This window comes from Equus asinus, chromosome 1 (assembly GCF_041296235.1).
Source record: "Equus asinus isolate D_3611 breed Donkey chromosome 1, EquAss-T2T_v2, whole genome shotgun sequence".
Taxonomy (NCBI): Eukaryota; Metazoa; Chordata; class Mammalia; order Perissodactyla; family Equidae; genus Equus; species Equus asinus.
In genome coordinates, this window is record NC_091790.1 from 111,617,105 (window position 1) to 111,636,828 (window position 19,724).

Below are 19,724 nucleotides of genomic sequence, written 5' to 3' on the forward strand. Positions count from 1 at the left end.
AAGAAACAAAGCAAACAAAAAAAACCCCTTTGGATCTAGTCCTTAACTAGGTGCTACAAAATCTTGTTTCTTGTCTTTGCACAGAGCCTTGTTGGAAGAGCCGTCTGCACTCAATAGATATCATCTCTATTAGGATTATTTTGTCTCTCCTTCAACCTCTTCTCTCTTAAAACTCTGTTTTCCGTATTTCCTTAGTGAAAATCACTGTTTTTCAATCTCCTTTGCCACCTCCTCTTCTTCTAACAGTTCTTTAAATGCATGTTCGCCTCTTCGTTTCACTTCTTGTTTTATGTTCTGCATCTCTCTGAGTAACCTGGTCTTCCCTGCCTCCGCCACCTCCAGTGTGATAATTCCCCGGCTGACCTCCACTACAGATCGCACTCCCAGCTCGTGTTCAACACTGTCCAACAGAAGTATAATACGAGCCACATATATAATTTTGAATATTCTGGTAGGCACATTTAAAAGACAAAGAATAAGTAGATTGAATTTAGTAATGTAACACAGAATATATAAAATATTAAACATTTCAATATAATGTAGTCAATATAAAGTTATTAGTGAGATATCTTACTTTTTTTTTTTGTACTAAGGATCCAAAATCTAGTGTGTGTTTTACACTTACAGCACATCATAAGTATTGGAATACTTGGTCTATATTAAGATTTTATAAAATTTACAGTTGAAAACTAGATTCATATATCCAAGTGTTCCATACCTACCTAAAGGCCTCCCAACAACTGAATGGAATATCAACAAATTATTTTCCTTTAATGTCCACATCCACCTTGACAAAATTTGTACATCTTTTCAGTTTAATTTAATTTAATTTTTTTGGTTAGTAAGATTGGCCCTGAGCTAAAATCTGTGGCAATATTCCTCTATTTTGTATGTGGGACTCCACCACAGCATGGCATGATGAGTGGTGCGTAGGTCCATGCCTGGGATCTGAACCTGTGAACCCCGGGCCGCCAAAGCAGAGCATGTGAACTTAACCACTACACCACTGGGCTGGCCCCCGTCCGTCTTTTTTTTAGAAGAGTTGATGTAACTTTGATACAAAAGTCTATCAGTTTCAAAACTACATCTCTCCAAGTAAATTCATTTACTCTATGTCAACCTAGTGTTATTAACATGGGATTCACAGAGGTATTGCATAAATTGAAAAGCAACTTCAAAATGATCAATATCAATAAGACATCCTTCAAATTTTCCTTGGAGTTTTTTGCAGACAATTTAGACAGTGCTGTCAATTGCAGTTAAAATCCTCAGTGTATTCATTCATATTAGGAAAATGTGTAAAATCACTATTTATTTATATTTTATTTGAATTTCAACGTGAGTTCTCTTACTTTTCCAGCTACTTTGCAAATAAACTCTCGCTTTCCTTGAAGCTTCAAATTCAGCTCGTTCATATGCAGTGTGACATTGGTGATGGAACATACATCATTGTGCCATATTTTTGTCATTGATTATTGGATAATTGGCCCTTATTCCTTTTGTTTCAAGAAAATCTTAAGTTAGAATTAACAGTTCAGTGAATCTTCGTAGAACTCTTCTACAACTTAACCGATAAGCATTGGCACAAAACACAGGTCATTAGATTTTTCTGCTGTGTTTTTCAAGAGTTCCACAAGCTGGTGATGATTCAGAGCATTTACCTGTATATATTAACTCTATACTAACAACTGTATCTGTGACACTTTCCATAGATTCTGTTTTAAAAAACTGAGCACACAGGTATTTTCAATAGGTATAATGTGTTGATATCAAGCAATAAGACAATCTAGTTTTAAAATGCTAAGTTTCGATTTTTCGTCTAGCATAGTTGAAGCATTGACCATCGTGATAGAAATTAATTTTTTCATCTCTGGCTAAAACTCTTCAACTGGTATAAAACGTTTTAAAATATCTATGTCATGAGTTCAGTTTTTAGATAGTGAATTGACAATATTTCTTCATAGATTTGGAAGTCCTTTGAGAAAAAAACAGAACCAAAATATTAATTGGGCAGCGTCCCTCATTTCCAAACTCTTGTCAGAGTGTCAGATGCACGTTTGAGCGTCCAGTCCTTTGCTCATAAATGTTCGGGAGATCATCCTGCCTTCACGGTCAAGTCCAAAGTCCTTAGCATTCATTTCCGTGATCTTGTCCTCCCAATCTTCCCAACTTCGCCTTTTCTACTCCCTCCTCTTAAGCCTTCATCCGGTCATGCTGACGTTGCTGTGGGTCTCCCATTCTCCATGCCATTCCACGTTTACTCCAGAAAGAAGCACCTGTCCCCTCTCCTCCACCCACCTATCTTCCTTCTACTCGTCTTTCAGAGCTCAGCAGAGAAATCATCTTCTCTGGGAAACCCCTCCTGACAACTCTCTCCTCCCGGTCAGCCTGGAATTCGTACCCCTCCATTGTCCCTCATCTCTGACACCTCACCATAGCACTTAGGACAGTATATTGTAGTTGTCTCCAGCGGACGGTAAGCTCTTTGAGGGCAAGGACAGTGCTTTTCGTCTCTGTTTTCTTAACACCCAGAACAGCCCCTGGCATGTAATGGTGCTCAGAAAGGGTTTTGGAATGCCCATTAACTGTCACATCACATTTGTGTCGTGTGTTTCAAAGGATACCTGACTGACCATGTATAATAAATAACTGTGCTGTGTTTTGGGGTTCCACTCTTCACTTTCGGAATAATGCATTGCTTTTAAATATAAGAACTAAATAAAGAGTTGGACATCCTCATTTAGGAAGTGTACTGGCATCTTCTTCTTACTCCTCTAAAAAGGTTCCAGCCATTTAATTTATTTAGTATGACCTAAGTTTTGTAATTGTATTCAAGATTGTTTATTACTGGATTGTTTGTGTGTGTTGCTAATCAATCATCTTTTCCTCTTTCTCTCTCGGTCCAGCTCCAACAGAGGCCACTCTGCACCCACATTTAGGTAAGTCTTTAAGACCCAGTGTCGTTAACCTTAGCATTAGCTCTCCTGTTTCACTCCTCTGACTACGTGGGCAGATGGTATAGAGGTGAGCAAACTCTCCATCCTCTGATTCGCCAGTCGTGGTCGTTCACTGGAATCAGACTCAGGTCCAGATTATGCTTGAACACAGGACCTCACCAAGGAGGCCGTCACGCTGCCCAGCTGGGCTGATGGAAGGACTTTTGAACCCCTTAGTATGTTCGTCCTCGGGATCCTGTCCAGTGTGATCTTTTGTTCTAATGCTGCCTTTTCCCCAGAGCTCCTACTCATCATAAATAGTACAGCACACAGGCGGTGGGACAGGAGCTGAGAGCATAGAGGAACTGAGGTCATTTCAGATTTCAGATGTCTGCTCAGATTAGTACTGGGTTGTCAAAAAAGAAGTAGTTTGATCATTTCTTCAAAAATTGAAATGAGGCTGTTTAAATAACTCCATGCTTTGTTTAATGGTGCCATTTAAAGGTACCACCTCTCATTTTCCTCACCGTCTTTTCTAGTGCCCTGCCCTTAGGGGTCCACGGTTCTCGGGGCAGCTTTGTGTAGTGGTTAAGAGTACAGATTCTGGAGCCAAACTACCTCATTTTATCTCACCTTCACCACTTGCTAGCCACGTGACATTTAGCAAGTTACTTAACCTTTCTGTGACTCATTTCCTCACGGGTAAAATGGAAGGAATAATAGTACCTCCCTCTTGGGTTGTTATGAGGATTAAATGAATTCGTCTTTGTAAAGTAGATAGTCAATGCTATAATAGTCTTTGGAAAGAAAGAAATACATGAACAAATAACCACTGAGGCTTACCCATGCCTTCGGAAGAAATTCTCTGAAGAGCAAGTGATCTTTAAGAGTTAAATTTCCCATTTGTGTCAGTGAAGACATATTTTAGAAGCAATTTCCTAGACGAGGCTGTTTAATGAGAATGAGGAGGAGCCCTCCTGGCCCTCTCCCACCTTGTCAGATGTCTCTCCTGTGGGACTTGCAGACAGGTCATTGATTTGTCTCTCGGGCTTTTCCTTTCAACCTATAAACCCAATTAATTTATTTTTCTCTTTGGAAAATCTGCCTTGGGAAGCTCTACTTTTATGTAATGCTACAGCTCTGGGCTCCTCTTCTTTGGCAGGCGAACGTGAGTCCTTAGAAGCATGCCTCCTGGCGGCCGAGGCGGCCGGGTGAACTGCGGTGGCCCAGCGAGTCTGGGCTGGTTGGGTGTTGGAGAGAGCTGTACCCCATAGGCATTTTAGACACTGCATCTAATCACTCAGAGGAATCATTAAATCACTCCCACGCACAGAATGCATCAGAGTGTTCTCTCCGGTCTAATCCACATTCTCCCCGCTGTCGTGCCCGAGGCCTCGGGTCTGAGCGGCCGTGCCTCTCAGTGCATGCTGGTCCACCTGCTTCCCAGACTTCGTTATGTGCTTGCCTGCTGGCCTGCCTGATCTGAAGAGGGCGGGTGGCTGTAGGTGGCGATGTCACCAAAGAGAATTTGGAAGTGTGCTTCCTGACATTTGGAGGGGGTCTTAATTACCCGGTGAGTTCAGTGAATTATATTCGAGGGAGCCAAAAAAAAAAAAAGGTAAAATATCACTTTTGAAAAAAAATAAAATTTTTGGTTATTTTTTGTTAATCAGACCATATGATTTTAGTTTTTCCAGAGAGTATGTGTAAACCGGTTCAGACAAAATTGTACAGCCCAGAGAATTCGTATTAGCGGAAACAAACTCCCCAAGCAAACCATGAGATTCAGATGAGAGAGTTTTTAAGCATTAAATTAATAAAAATTCATAAAGAGAAATTTATAAATTAATAAAAATTTGTAAAAAAAAGTTGTAAAAATACAACTTGAGTAGAAGTAATTTTCTTTTCTTACACAACCTTAAAAATGAGCCCACTTATGTTGTATGTGGCCATGAGATTGTTTTTATTGTCCACCCTCTCTATTCGGTGGAAATATCACATACTCTACAGTTTATGAAAACAGTATTTGCTCTTGGCATGCCCCAAGTTCCTCTAGAGCTTAAAAACGGGTATTTAATACAATCTCAAGCGTACTGATAATATATTTAAAACTATGGATATTTCCCTGGCATTCCTCCTAACTTCCAGCATGACTTTATTTAAGAGTTTTGCTTGTTTGTGTAGATAACTTCTTCAAGGCATCTCTGAGGGAAAAACATGTTAATTTGACACATGTTGAATAAAGAAATGATGAATATAGAGAATGAGAGGAAGCAAGCCAGGGCAAGAGGGATGGTAGGGAAGAGAAGAGCAAGTGGGTTAGTAAATACCAGCAACGTTAGTTGACAATAACTAGCCGGAATGTTCCATCCTCTTCTCTGCTTGCTTCAAAGTGAATTGGACACAGTCTGTTCTGGGCGTGTGGAGCTGTGAGAGGCAAGTCTTGTGTGACCCCTCCTTGTAGTCAGTGCTGACCTTGGCCTTCTGCTTCTCCTGCCTGGTGACAATTTGGTGGAGTTCCTCTTTGGGACTCTGGTTTCCAGATGGAGGTGTCTGAGCAGCAGAGTCTTTCCCCTTGTGCTTGGTAGTTGAGGGGCAAAGCAAAGATAATCAACTCCTCATTTGAAATTCAGTTTTAATTTAAAATACTGTTTTTCTTCATAAATGCAGCGCGTTAACCCTTTTGTGCAGCTTAATCTGTTGTTTCGTTTTTCTTTAATTGCTTGCTTTAATTCTTTCCTAAATACTTTTCTTTCAGCTGAAATACATAGCGACAGTATTATCCTACGAGATGACTTTGACTCCTACCACCAGCTGGAATTGAATCCAAATATATGGTAAGTTACAGCAGTATGCCTCACTTTGGTTCGTTTAATGAAAAAGACAATGGTGCTGACTCTCCCTTGGATCTCCCTTCAATCGCTCTTTAGCGGTAAGGTATCAGTGAGAACTGTTAACTGAGGAATCCCGCTTAATGTAGACTGCGTAGTGTCTATTTCCTGACTTCTTCAAGAACTGGATCCGGAGTCCCTCAAAGCTGCGAGTGTGGTTAGATGTTTTTTCAGTTGTACAAGTTCTCTACATAGAAAACGTTATGCTTTAGTGTGTCTAATAATTGCGTTCATGCCAAGCAAAAGAAGGGAAATGGTTTATCTGAAATGAGAGATGATATGAGTCATACTTCCAAATAACTTCTAAATTATTGAATCACCTCCTTGTTAACACTCCAGTCTCTCCTTTGAAGGCTGTTTAGGTACAACTCCATGGGATTTTTGAGGGCAAAGAAATAATGAACCAAAACTCGTTCATTAAAAACTCACTGAATACATAAATGGATGAATAAATTTATTGTGTTTTCGCTGACTTTGGAGAAATAGGTCTGTTGATGCAGAGCTACAATCAGTCTGCATAATTTGACAGAAAATCTGAATCTGCTTTTTCTGTGATACCATGTTTTTGTATACACAATTAAAAGTTCAAGATAAATTAGAAGTTCGACTGTAAACTTCCAAGTTGCAAGCAAAGTCCAAGCAATACTCAAGGCTAGAAAGAGAATAACCATTTCATCCTTAAATGTCAGCATATGTTTTCATTTTTGTTTTTGTTTATTTTCACCGTTCAACAAATGCTAAGCGATAATTATTTTATTTATATAGTAAATTAAAAAGAGATATGGCTCCTTCTCTCAAATAACGTATAGTTTAGTACAGGAGACAGTAAAAACGTATTTTTAAAAAGCTTATAATCCAAGGTAGAAATCCTGAAGTGTAATAGAGTGTTGCAAATAACATATTGTAGTTCCAGAAAAGGAGAGACTACTTTGGTGGGAGTTTCTTGGAGAAAGTGGCCCTTGACCTGAGAGTTGAAGATGACATACAGTGATAGAGAGTGTTGGTGCTTAAATACTTGACGGAGGAATTTTTATGTCTTTTCCAGGAAGAAATATAGATCTAGGTGGTATAAATATACAGAAAAAAAAAATCAGACTAGACAGAGTCATAAGGTCTCATAATTTATATGCCATTTAAAGCAATAATTTATCAACAAAATTTCACTTCCCCGTGAACATATCCTAAATATAAATTTCTTAAAATAAATTGAAAATCTTTATTAAGAAAAGGCCAAAAGGATTTCTAAGCACCACTTTTACCCAGGAAAAATTCTCTACTTCTCTGACATTTGGCTTTTATATTCCATTAATGTAGATGTTATCAGATGATTTGTTTCTTTCAAGGCAAGTTCATTTCTGTCAAGCTAATTCATTTTCTTCAGTGAGTTTACTTGACAAATACAAAATGTGACTTTTATGTGGTTCAAATTCTGTTGTTTTTAAAATCAATAAAACGTGATTGATTTTGCTTCACCCATTTTCATGACTGATCTGATGTTTCTTGACTGAAGTTATAGATTTTGTGTCCCTATTACTTAAGCTATGGTTTTTCCTGCTTTTTTAAAAAACCTTTTATTAACTTTTAAAAGCCACGTATTTCTGTCTTCTATCAAATATGCTTCAGAGTAGTTTTATCTTATCCCTTGCTGTCCACAATCTCCTTCATCTAGCCTCTTTAAGATCAGGAAGCAAACGAACAAACAAACTAGGAAGTTGAGAGATGACTTTGTTGAACAAAAGTGGCCTTGAGCTCCAGGTCAGGCCAGGCTGGTTTGACTCTAGAGCCGCCCCTTGCCCGCTGGGTACCTTGAGAAAGTGAAAAGCTAGCTTCAGCTCTCTGAGCTCTGTTTCCCCGTCAGTAAAAGGGAGGCAAATACTGTCCTCACAGCATTGTTTTAAAGATCAATGAGTCGGAAAGTCTGGCCCCATGCCTGGTGAAGTTAGTTCCCTCTCTCTCTCCTTCCCTACCTTTCTCTCTCTCCCTCCCTCTCTTCCTCTCTCTCTCCTTCTCCCTTTCCCTTGGTCCCTCTCTTTCTCTCTCCCTCCCTCCCTCCCCTCCTTTCTTCCTCCTGTGGCGTATTTCCACATTGGTCTCCTTGTCTCCGCTAAGCCCAGATATGATCAAAAATCATTATTACGAAAATAATCTTCAGCCAGTTTATTTAAATGAGTCTCCAAGCCTTTCCACATTGCATTTGGATGAAAAACAGACATCAAATTAAATATATTTGTATTATTATATTAAGGAGAATATATTATAGTGGAATCATGGAGAAGGAAAATAAAAAGAGGGTATCGGATCCTTTAAATCCCTTAAAAATAGACATAAACTCCCTAAAGTCAGAAACAGCACCCACTAGAATCAGATATTCCAGTGAGGCATTTCCGGTAAAGTAACAAAGTCCTGTTTTGTTTTGGAAACTCACAGGCAGTTCTCACTCTTCTAAAGTCTCTGCTTTCTTGGTACACGGATTGGCACGTGAGTTTTGTCCCTTGTGAAATTGTCTTTGATTCTTTTCACCCCGAGAATTAGCAACCACTGGGCACCTTTGTGGCAGTGTGGGAAGGAGAGTCCTTGCTGCCAACTCCATCACTCTGCACGCCGTCACACACCACCACGTGGGAGCACGGTGCCCGGTGTGCCTCAGCCAAAGTCCCATGACTAAATACATCACCGAATAATTTGCCACAGGAGAAAAATGTGCTACTTTTATGAGCATGTTTCTCCCATCGGGTTCAAAAAGCATCATATGCATTATTTAATTTGTAATTTTTGAGGACAAGCAAAACTAGAAATTAGGAGACTAAAGTCATGTCTGTGCCATGTTGGAGATCAGGTTAGCAGTGAAAGCGCTCACAACTTACTTGTTTCCTTTAACGTCATTTAATGAAGCCAACTTTTTTTTCCACTCCACTTCATATAATTCTGTATCCACGTTTGTTACCTCATGTACAAAAGACTGTGTATAAAAACAAAGAACATAAAATGATATTACTATTATTATGAGTGAACATAACAGCCAAGTCACTATTTCAAGTGTTTGACGGCACTGGGAAGGGAACCAAGAAACTTTTTTACATCAACTCAATATTTATTGCACTATCTACTTACTTTAAATATTAGATTTTATTTAAAAATTGATAAATGTACTTGGCAAAAAGTCTGGTAATATTTAAAAAATAATAAAAATAAGACTCCCCCCCACGCTGGACCTATATTCCCTTTTCCCAGAGGCAACAACCATTAACAGTTTCTTGCCAGGAACTTCCAGAAGTTGTTTATGCTTACACAAGTGTAGCTGCTTTGAATTCTGTCCGCAAACTTGGGTATCAGAGAAATAAAACTTTATTTTTTCACAACCCAACTTAATATCTTTTCATTGTTCCCCCTTCTACTAGTGGTGGAAACTTAATTTTGGTCAACTTTGGCTTGCCCTCTCCCATTTTTCTGATGTTGTAACTGAGTTTCAGAGGGCTGATTAGTGCAAAAGCAGGGAATAGGGTGGGGACGCCCCTCAGTCTCCCAGTGATCTGTTCCTATCTCATCTGGTCTTTGATGTCTGGTCCACACAGAGCGGCTTCATCCTTGTCCTGACTGCTCCTTCAAGGCACTGGCTCTGTTTTGATCCCTGCTTGAGGACATGGAAACTGTTCTGCTGCTCCTGGACCGGGGCTGTGGGCCTCTTTGCGATGCTGTGCTCTGGTGTATTATCATGCACATTAGGTCCTTCTGCCTCCCTGAGATGCAGAGCATAGAGTCCTTCTGCTCTTTGGCCCCAGATCTCTCTGGGGTTCTGCTAGGGAAGTGGCCCTCTGTCCCCTCACTCGCTCAGTGCTTCTGATTGCTTTGTTTGAATGAGAGATGAGAAGTAAAGAGAACTACAAAACCCCTTTATGGGAATATAGTGGCATCTCAGGCTTGAGGAGCGGGAGGCTTCTCCACGTTATCTTTGCTCTGATGCTGGACCACACGCAGGTGCACCTCTGAACCACAACAGTGACTTTATCAATTCAGATGTGCCCAAGAGGGTGCGAGAGTGTGGATAGAGCAGCACCAATTTGTCAGCACTGCTGACAACTCTCCATTATCAAGTGTGTTCAGTACTCTTGCACTGCTGATGATGGACGGGATCAGTTAGTGTCTTATTCATAAAGAGGTAATCTTCCAACCAAAAAAAAAAGATGGGAAGAGAAACCCCACGTAACTAAATTTAGGAGGAATGTAAGGACCTACAAATATGCTTTATCTTGTTAACATTTCACTTAAGCATTCACTACTTGTACATCAACTACAGTTTATAGTTGCTTTTTATGAATTAAACTATTTTAGTAGAATATAAACACTGCCAGTATTTCATGCAAGTGGAGAGCAATCTTGATTTTTTTTATTAAAAATAAATATACCTAATAGCCAAAAATCAGGAACATCCTAGGTATCCATCAACAGGAGAATGGGTAAACAGTGATACATCCATACAATAGAATACTACTCAGAAATAAAAAGGAATGAATTACTGATCATTGAAACAACATGGTTGAATCTCAAAAATATTATGTTGAATGAAAGAAGCCAGACCCCAAATAGATCTGACTCTGTGGTTCCACTTATATGAAATCTAGAATAGGCAAAATTATCTAAAGTGCTAGGAATTAGATAAGTAATTGTTTCAGGGATGAGGGACTGACTGGAAAGGAACATGGGGAACTTTATAGGTGATGAATGTTATATATATTGGGAGGGCATGGGTTACATAGATGTGTGCATTTGTCAAAACCTGACATCTGTGTATTTCACTGTGTGCAAATCTACCTCAATAAAAAATTCCCACAATAATAAGAAAAACAATGAGAAAAAATAAGAAATAGGGGGCATTTCTTTTTCTTTCTTTTTTTTTTTTTTTTTTTTTTTGCTGAGGAAGATTTGCCCTAAGGTAACATCTGTCCCAGTTTTCCTGTATTTTGTATATGGGTTGCCACCACAGCTTGGCTGATAAGTGGTGTAGGTCCACACCCAAGGATCCAAACCTGTGAACCCAGACTGCAGAAGCAGAGCATGCCAAACTTAACCACTGGGCCACAGGGCCTGCCCCCCCCCCACCCCCCCAGGAGACATTTCTTATTCATGACATGGAGTTACAAAGAGTTCAGAGAGAGAGAGAGAGAGTTAAAGGAGCTAAAAAGTGTATGAATTCTTAAAAATAATTTAAGTTTTCTTAAGAAGTGTCTCTCCCCTCCAAGCATTTACTGAGTCAAGGAGAACTCTTTGTTTTGCTTAACAGATTATCCCTTTAATGTTTGTTTTCTGAAATTCACAGAGGGCGTGCAAAGCTATAATGTCACCAGGCTCTGATGTTCTAGAGGGAAACATGGGACTGTTAGAAAACACAATGACAAATGGCAACCAGGTGACAACAGATGTTTGCCCTCCAGCACAATAATAATAGCAGAAGTGTCCCATTCAGCAGAGATCAGGGACGAACAGGAGTCCCTCCTCAGAAGAAGCATCTTAGATGAGTAAGATGTGTTGCCACCAGGGATATGAGACATCAAGAAGAAAGACGCACATGAAGTTGTCTCAGATCCTATGGTACGCGAAGACCTCTGTCAGTTGGTTTATCAAACAGAAAGCCCCGTGGTTTACAGCTAAGGAACTAAAGCCATGGCTAACACTGCGTAGGATTGCTTGAATCAAGAAAAGGCTAGAACGCTTTCATTTTGAGGATGTAAAAGACCATAGTACAGGACCAGGGAAGCAGAGATCACAGACTCTGCTGCATCTGGTACTCTCTTGAAAATACTCATTTATTGAAGCAATCATTCTGAAATGGAACAAAAAGATTGGTGATTTGGCTTATTAAAGTTCATTTGAGAAAAATAATTGTCTGAACAAAGAATATGAAAAGACTGGGGTTTGAGGATGGGGGTGAGTTATTCTAGCTGGAGCTTTGTTCAGTGATTAATAGCTTAGCCCCTAAGAGCAAAGAAGTTAAGGAGGCAGTAAAAATACTTCATATTCATTAGTATCTTGGAGTATCTTGGCATTCCCCCTTATATAAATAACAAAAACAGAGGGGACTCATTTAGCCAGATGTGAGAACCACAATGTTAGTAGAATTTCCAGGTAATCGGAATAAGGTAAGACTGATGAACAAGGTCACTGGGAAAGAAGCTGAATGAAAGGACATCCACATTGCTCAGTGTCCAGCAGGCCTGTGGGCAGTCAGCCTGGAAGGTAGCGCTGGGTGAAGGGGAGCACTAGCCATGGGCAGCAAGAACTCTGCACCACTGCTGAAGGATTTCCAAGGGATTCTTTTTTTTTTGTAATGCTGATCATCCAGACAGGCTTACCCGGTGGAACATGGAGCATAAACCTTTCATTTTTTCAAGAGCAGGTGACTGAGGGAGATTATGAGTAGATGAGAAAAGTCAGGCAAAATAAATGTTTTCTCTGATGGCATGCCTATGCCAGAACTCTAATGTGTCAGTGTATTTTTTTTTGGTGAGGAAGATTGGCCCTGAGCTAACATCCATTGCCAATCTTCCTCTTTTTGCTTGAGGAAGATTCACCCTGAGCTAACATCTGTGCCAGTCTTCCTCTATTTTGTATGTGGGTCACCACCACAGCATAGCGGACAAGAGGTGTAGATCTGTGCCCAGGATCTGAACCGGCAAACCGGGGCCACCAAAGCAGAGCATCCTGAACTTAAGTGCTAGGCCACCGTGCGGCTGGCCCTTCTGATGTATCAGTGTATTTTTGAGTTGTGGGATTATAATTTGACTTTTAGGGTTTAATGGTCCAACATTCTGATCTTGTCTGTATCTTTCTCTAGTTTTTCTCTCACTTCCTCCCTCTTGACTTCTTCACCTCTTTCCACTATCTCTCGCTCGCTCTTTTCTTTTGTTAATAACTTTTTCCTCTTATTACAAAACTCTCCTCTAAGTTTCCTCTTTTGCTTCCTCCCCCTCTTTCTTCCTCTTTTCTCACCATGATGTAATTGCTCTGGGGAAAAGCTTCCTCTACAATAGAAAGGTTAAGCGGGAGGTATCCTACTAATAAAATAAGGTGTGATTCTGGAGGCTTATTATTTCCTTCTTTAATCTCTGTTTTAGATGACAGAAATAGGAGCTCACTCAATGGAATTAAATGTCAAGTACGTTTGAAACAAGTGAGAAAATGCTTCTTTAAGCAGCATGTCGTGGAATTCGCCATGGTAGGAGGTCAGAATATTGTGTGCAGTAGTAGGATCTTAGAAGGGTTATTTTTAACCCAAATAATATTTGTCATTGTACCTGTTAACAAAGGAGAGATCAAATTTTTGAACTCCCTAGTGAAATAAGAAGAGTTCTCTTACCTTCCTTAGTGAGAAGTAATGAGAAAGAATGAGCTATAAATGGGGTTTTGTCATTTTCATGTTTAGAGGGTGTGTTAGCTCCTTAGAAAAAAGGCATGACATCATTGAAGGTGATGTTATTCTCAGTCTTAGACAGTGGACTTTCCTTGCTGTTTTTCTAAAAATATTCCACAATTACAAAAAGGATAGGATTTTTTGTGGGTTTTTCTAAAAGCTTGATCTTACACAAGTAAATAGTCATGCCTTCTTTATTATAAAATATGGTCGAAAGTTGATGGGGTTTTTTTTTTGAGGAGGATTAGCCCTGAGCTAACATCTGCTGTGAATCCTCCTCTTTTTGCTGAGGAAGACTGGCCCTGAGCTAACATCCATGCCCATCATCCTCTAGTTTATATGTGGGAGGCCTACCAAGCGGTGCCATGTCCGCACCCAGGATCCGAACCGGCAAACCCTGGGCTGCCAAAGCGGAACGTGCGCACTTAACTGCTGCACCTTTGGGCCGGCCCCATTGTTGAGGTTTGAATGGAAAGTACAAGGAGCTCCAGTGTCTCCAGAAGTCACCTGATTGCCCCGCTACCAGATGGCCCGCAGGTCCCATTTACTTTGGTGGGACTCGCCAGTTCGTGATCCGACCTCGCCTTGCAGGCCCACACATCAGATTCTGCCAGCACAGGCACTGGGAGCCATACCTGGGGGAAGGGACGTGTTGTCTTTGGGTCAGGAAAATTTATGAGATTTTTCTTTTCTTTTTCCATTTTTAAACCACTTTTTATAATCGGAACAAATATTAAAATTATTTTAATATCTATCTTCATTCAGAAATGCTAGTGAATAGACAATTCTGGCTTATAGATGCCAGATTGCTTCTTCGGGGACCGAGTCCCAGACACGGCCTCCTTCAGAGGCAGTAAATTATGGATAGATAATACAATGTCCTTGGTCTTGGGGACAAAAGGCATGTATCTCAAATGAAAATTTGATGATAACGGATTGTCAGTGAGTTTCCAGGTGATTAACTTGTTTCGGCAGAATGCCATCTAAAGGCTGGGTGATTTCACTCTGCTCTGAGAAGAATGAGCCATGTAATTAGACCGCTCTTGAGAAAATAATATTTCAATTATTTATTTATTGTTATCAGGATGATGTCAGCACAACCGTTCATAAATCTCTGGTTGTGCGAAGGAGCCCAGCCATCTCATTAATCCTCCTTCCTCTTGCATCCTGTATGTCCTGTGTGAGTCACCGTGGTGCCTGGGGACCGGGCCCCAGGGAGGTTACTCTTCAGCTTCCTCTGTGCCTACTGGACGGTTGCTTTGGCATGTTTTCCAGTCTAATCATTTTAAAATCAAGATTAAAAACATAATTATACCTTCAGAAGTGTACTCTTTACAGCACACACACACATATAATTCTTTATCCCAGACAAAAATAGCCACCTAAATAGTGAAAAGCAAAGAGAGGGAATGGACACCAAGTTTCAAACTGCCGAGAAGCTTGTTATAGTGAAAAACAAAACCTTGGTTCAAAGCATTTCTTTTTCTTTTATGTTTAAGGTTTGACCCTAGTTGTGTTGGTCAACAAGTACCTGCCTTTCTATTTACTCGTTCTTGTATATTTTTGTTAGCAAAGAAAAAACAAGAATGCAATAGCATATATATAAAATAGTGATGAATTATCTAATGTTGTACATAAGGAAAGGAATATTGAATTTGATTATATACTTCAGTCCAGAAAATTCATTCTTAACATTTTCTCTGAAGTCTCTGGCATCTTTCTTCTTTTTGTACATTGTCATTAACAAAACCAAATCGTTTTATCCTATAAGCGAAAAAAGGAACTTTTAAGAAAAGTCATTGCAGCTTTTAAAAATAAACTGTCAGTAAAAGTGATGACAGACATTTTTAGAAATGCGCATTGTTTTTGTAGAATTAGAGTTCTTTTCTCTAACTGGCTGCATTAGAGTGGCATGGGAAGAATATGGGGCAAGGATTCAGGGGACCTGAGCTCTAGTCCTGTTTCATCGTTTGTGAAATGGGGGGTGATGAGACCCAGCGATGTTTCAGGTGCCCTCTAACTTGAACATGCTGTGATCTCTGAACTCTGGTAATGGATAAGCTTCATGTGGAACGCAAGCATGTGACAAATAGGTTCAGAGGGGGGTTAATAAATTCAGCCTTTGCATGGTCTTTGGGGATAGCAAATTTCCTGTAAAATGTCTTTTAATCGTACTGTTCATGGCAGAATATGTTTTGAGGTGGGCTGTTTGTATGAGGTGATATAGTATGTGTCAGATTCTTATGTTCTGTTTTTCATACTGGGAAAAAGAAAAAGAGGGGGGAAAGTTTCTTAGATTAGAGAAATATTCAGTATTGTTTTTCCTATTAGCCAGGGAAGCAATTCATTTCTCATTCTTAGCCTGGTGTGTCACATTTCTTTTTAAATTGAAAAACAAAAGTCTGTCTGACTGGGATTATTTAAAACTTCCTTCTTCCAACCAATCTCTGAAGAATATCTTACCTAACTTTACAAAGCCCATCATTTTCCTGAGAAAATTCAATTGTGAGGCCACAGTTTCAATGTTAGGAATGAACAGCACTTTTTTTTTTACTCTGAGACTGAAGGAAATTGGACTGCTCATTATTCAGCAAATTGAACTCCAGTTTTTAGGAATTTGTAGAACTTTTCCATAAGGAAAGAGGAGGATTTCAGGCTACTAGTATTCTTCACAGAGGGCACCCATTGGGGTTAAGGACCTAACTCTACTCAACAAATTAAACTGTTAGACACAGAAGCATGAGGGAAAGAGAGGAGCATTGGTCTTTAAGAGCACTCAGGTACTATTCTGAATTTGGGGGTAAGCCAGAAATTACTTTTCTTGGAATTTGGACGTTTAATGACATCTGTAGGTTTTTAAAGCTCATCTTGTCTTTCTGACCCGAATCACTATTTTCTTCTGGGAAGCCATGAGCACTAGTTGCCCTGTGTACTGCCTTTTTTCTATCAGAGTCATTGTGTTCATTGTGAAATTATGACTTATCTTTTTCTTTATGACAGCATTTGTATGTGTAGTTGCACAATGCTTAGCTTTAATTATAGGAAAATATTAGGACGGTCATATTGTAAGTTCACTATTAGGAAAGTCATGATGAGCAGCAGAGATTCTTAGGAACATGAATAGAAAATAACCCACTGCCAATAATCGTGGATAAGTGAGCGGAGATAGGCTCCTGTTGATTGAAGGGTCATGATGATGATCAGAGCTTTCCAGAAACCAGACTAAGGGCAATATGATTGTTCCCCAGGGACCCACTCTTGGGCCTCTTCTCTCCTCACTTTGTGTATCTTCCCTTCCCCCCTGACCCCCAAAAATATACACTTCTGTGATTTCAACCATATCCTGAACTGTCACGTCAGTGCCAATCTCCTTTCTCTAAAGTTCAGATACATATAGTCATCGTTAGCTGACCATCTCCAGTTGTCACCATAACCGGAGAGCGGTTAGTTTCTAAGCCCTGTCATTCTCTAGAGTTGTGCCACCCAGTACGGTCGCCACTGGTCACATACGTCTGTTGAGTGCTTGAAATGTGGCTAGTCTGAGTTGAAATATTCTGTGAGTGTAAAATGCACCCACAATTTGAAGACTTAGTGTGAGAAAAGAATGTAAACTATGTCATTAATAATTTTATGTTAATTGCATGTTAAAATATAATTTGAACATATTGGGTTAAATAAAACATTAAAATTAATTTCACCTGTTCTTTTTATTTTTTAATGTAGCCATTAGAAAGTTGAAAACTATGTATGTGGCTCACATTACATTTCTGGTGAATAGCAATACTGTAGAGTTGCCCACTTTTCTCCATCTCCACCTTATTTCAAGGCACGATTATGTCTTGCTTGTGTTACTTCAATGGTCCTGTCTTTTCTACCCCCAACCCATCATTTGCTCGAGTAATTTTCCTTAAAGTTGGGTTTGTATCATGACTTTGGAAACAGAAAAATGGGAGTTTGAACCTCAGTTCTATAACTTAGAAGCTGTGTAACTTTGGACAATCATTTAATATCTCTAAATCTCAGTTTTAGCATCCTCCAAATGAGGATAAAAACAGAGGGAGAGGGTTTTGTATGAGTTAATTGAGGCATTGCCTGTAGAGCTCCTGGTCTGGTACCTACCACTTGGTGAATGGCACGTGAGGCCTTCCATGAACTAGTTCCTGTTTTCCGGCCCCACCCTTCTCCATGTACCAGCATGGTTCCAGCCGTACTGACCCACTGAAGTAGCAGTTCTACTTATGTGTTGTAATCCCTGCATTCTTTCTGCCCTATCCCACCCTCACCTTTCTTCCTTGCTTGAGTAACTCTTATTTCTCATTCAGGACCGGTTCTGGGACCATCTTCTTTGGAATCTTTCCCTTGCTTCCTCGGTCCAAATTTGGTACCATCACAACCAGTGCATACTCCTGTTATATGGAGTGAGGAGCTATGGGACATGTGGTGGGTGTTAGGATTTGCAAGACCTGGGTCCAAATTGCAACTCTGTCAGCTTCGTAGCTGTGTGACTTGAGCAAATGCTTAACTTCTCTGAAGCACAATTTTCTTATTAGTAAAAGGAGGACACTGATAACTATCTTCTAGAGAGGTTGAAAGGTTTAATGGACTTTAGAGAATCTGGCACATAATAGAATGCAGTAAGTAGCTATCATTGCACTGGCATCCTGTATTGTAATTATGTGTTTGTTTCTTTGCCTGTCCTTCTGGAGTGTAAACTCCTGGAAGAAAATGATACTGTTTTATTGGTCTTTGTGCCACTAAAGCTCACAAAGTGCATGTGGGTCCTCAACACAAGTCTGTTAATTACAAGAATGAATGAATGAATGGTGAATGAATAAATAACACCATTGGCAACTAAGAGTGGATTGGATTTGATCACCTGGAGGGGTGGGCTTTCAGGATAAATTATAATAAATTATGTTGACAAACTCAGTCAGACTGTGAGAAACTCAAGCAAAGGGCATTTAAAAGACCTTGGCAGGAAGCCGATGGATTTGTTCCATCAATCCTTGGTGAAGCCATTGTACCTCCAAGTAGCGGCAACCCAGTGAGTAACGGCTGATAATTCCAAATCTTTACGTTTCAACAGGGTACCAGTGCCTTTGTAAATTTTATTTTACGTTTCTGGAGCTATAAAGCACAATGAAGAAGAGGAAAGTCAGAGGGCTTCTTGAGCCAAGTGGGGAGAAGAACTGTGTCTGTTTGTTTTTTTCTTGTGTTTATTGGCTTTTTAACTCATGTTATTCCACAAAATAGAAGCAGTTCTCTAAACACATTAAACATCTCTTGTCTAGTCACTGGTTCCCGAATGCCAGGCTGTTGGCCATCTATGTCAGAGACACCTTTAAACAATATCCAGGTATCTAGGCTGCACCTGAATCCCGTTTAATCAAAACCATGGGGGAAGAGGCCCTGTAATACACATATTTTATAGAGATATTATTTCTCGACATACGGTTGATTTGGGGACTGCTGATCAGTGTTGATAGATAGAATGACTGCCGCGGGAATTCAGGCATCAGGCCTCAGACTTCCCATCAACAACAGCGCTTTCAGTTTATCGTCACAGGAGGAAAATGGCAGATAGCCATGGTGAGGGTTGAACGTTCTTTTCATTTTTCTCTGTCAAAGTTGCTGTTTCTCTGAAGCCCTTTCACAATGACTTGAAGACCAGATAATCCTCATCTATCGCTAAGTAAGAACCCCACTATAATTTTTGTGCTACTTTTCTGTACTTTTATCACAGTCACAGTCCTTGGAAAAAATTAATGTCTGATTAAAAGAATAGAAAAACAGTCGTAAGACATTCATGTATTAAGGTTTTCTGTGGGAAAAAAATAACTAATATACCAGTTCTGGATGCAAATGGTGGAAATCCATAATAATAATGATAGCAATAATAATCCTAAAAGCCGCTAACACTTACATTGTACTAGCTATGTGCCAGGCACTATTCTAAGGGCTTCTGACTGCAGCTTTAATAAGAGTTGTATTTATGAAGTTGTCTTACATTCATTCATTCGTTCATTCGTTCAAGTATTTATGGACTACAACATGCTGGGCATCAAATGGTGAATATGAAATGTGTGTTGTCACTCTTACGACACTCTTCTAATGTCAAGGACAGTTAATTAGAATCTTGCTTCACAGTAATCAAGAGAAGATTTAAATCTCCTACTAAGATTTGCGATGCTTTGAAATACTAGCATTTTAAATTCCATATCAGAAATTGTTCTGTTTATTCTAGAAAAATTAAAGGTTCTTGACATTGTTGATCTCCTTGTCTGGGAACACAGCTCAAAAGGTTATGATAACAGCAATCATTTATTCCATGCAGCACACAGACAGGAAATACTTACATCTCTTTGCCAAGCTTTTACTTACTCATTGTGCTTCTGCCTCTTGGCTTTAGGGGCTGCCTGATATCTTTGCACATTTTTGTCTTCTTCCTACTTGAATGGGAGTTCCTACTCCCTCTTTCTCTGAAATTAGCAA

At 39.7% G+C, this 19,724-nt stretch overlaps 1 protein-coding gene across 2 annotated transcripts in view; it reads left to right on the plus strand.

The window, feature by feature from the left end:
- The window catches only part of RELN (reelin), a 466,017-nt gene that overhangs the window by 215,272 nt on the left and 231,021 nt on the right, over positions 1-19,724 (plus strand). For both annotated transcript variants that reach the window (XM_070505680.1, XM_014831901.3), the window contains exons 5-6: positions 2,907-2,939; positions 5,695-5,773. In XM_070505680.1, coding sequence (XP_070361781.1) covers positions 2,907-2,939; positions 5,695-5,773 — 112 coding nt within the window. The remainder of the gene's footprint in view (positions 1-2,906; positions 2,940-5,694; positions 5,774-19,724) is intronic.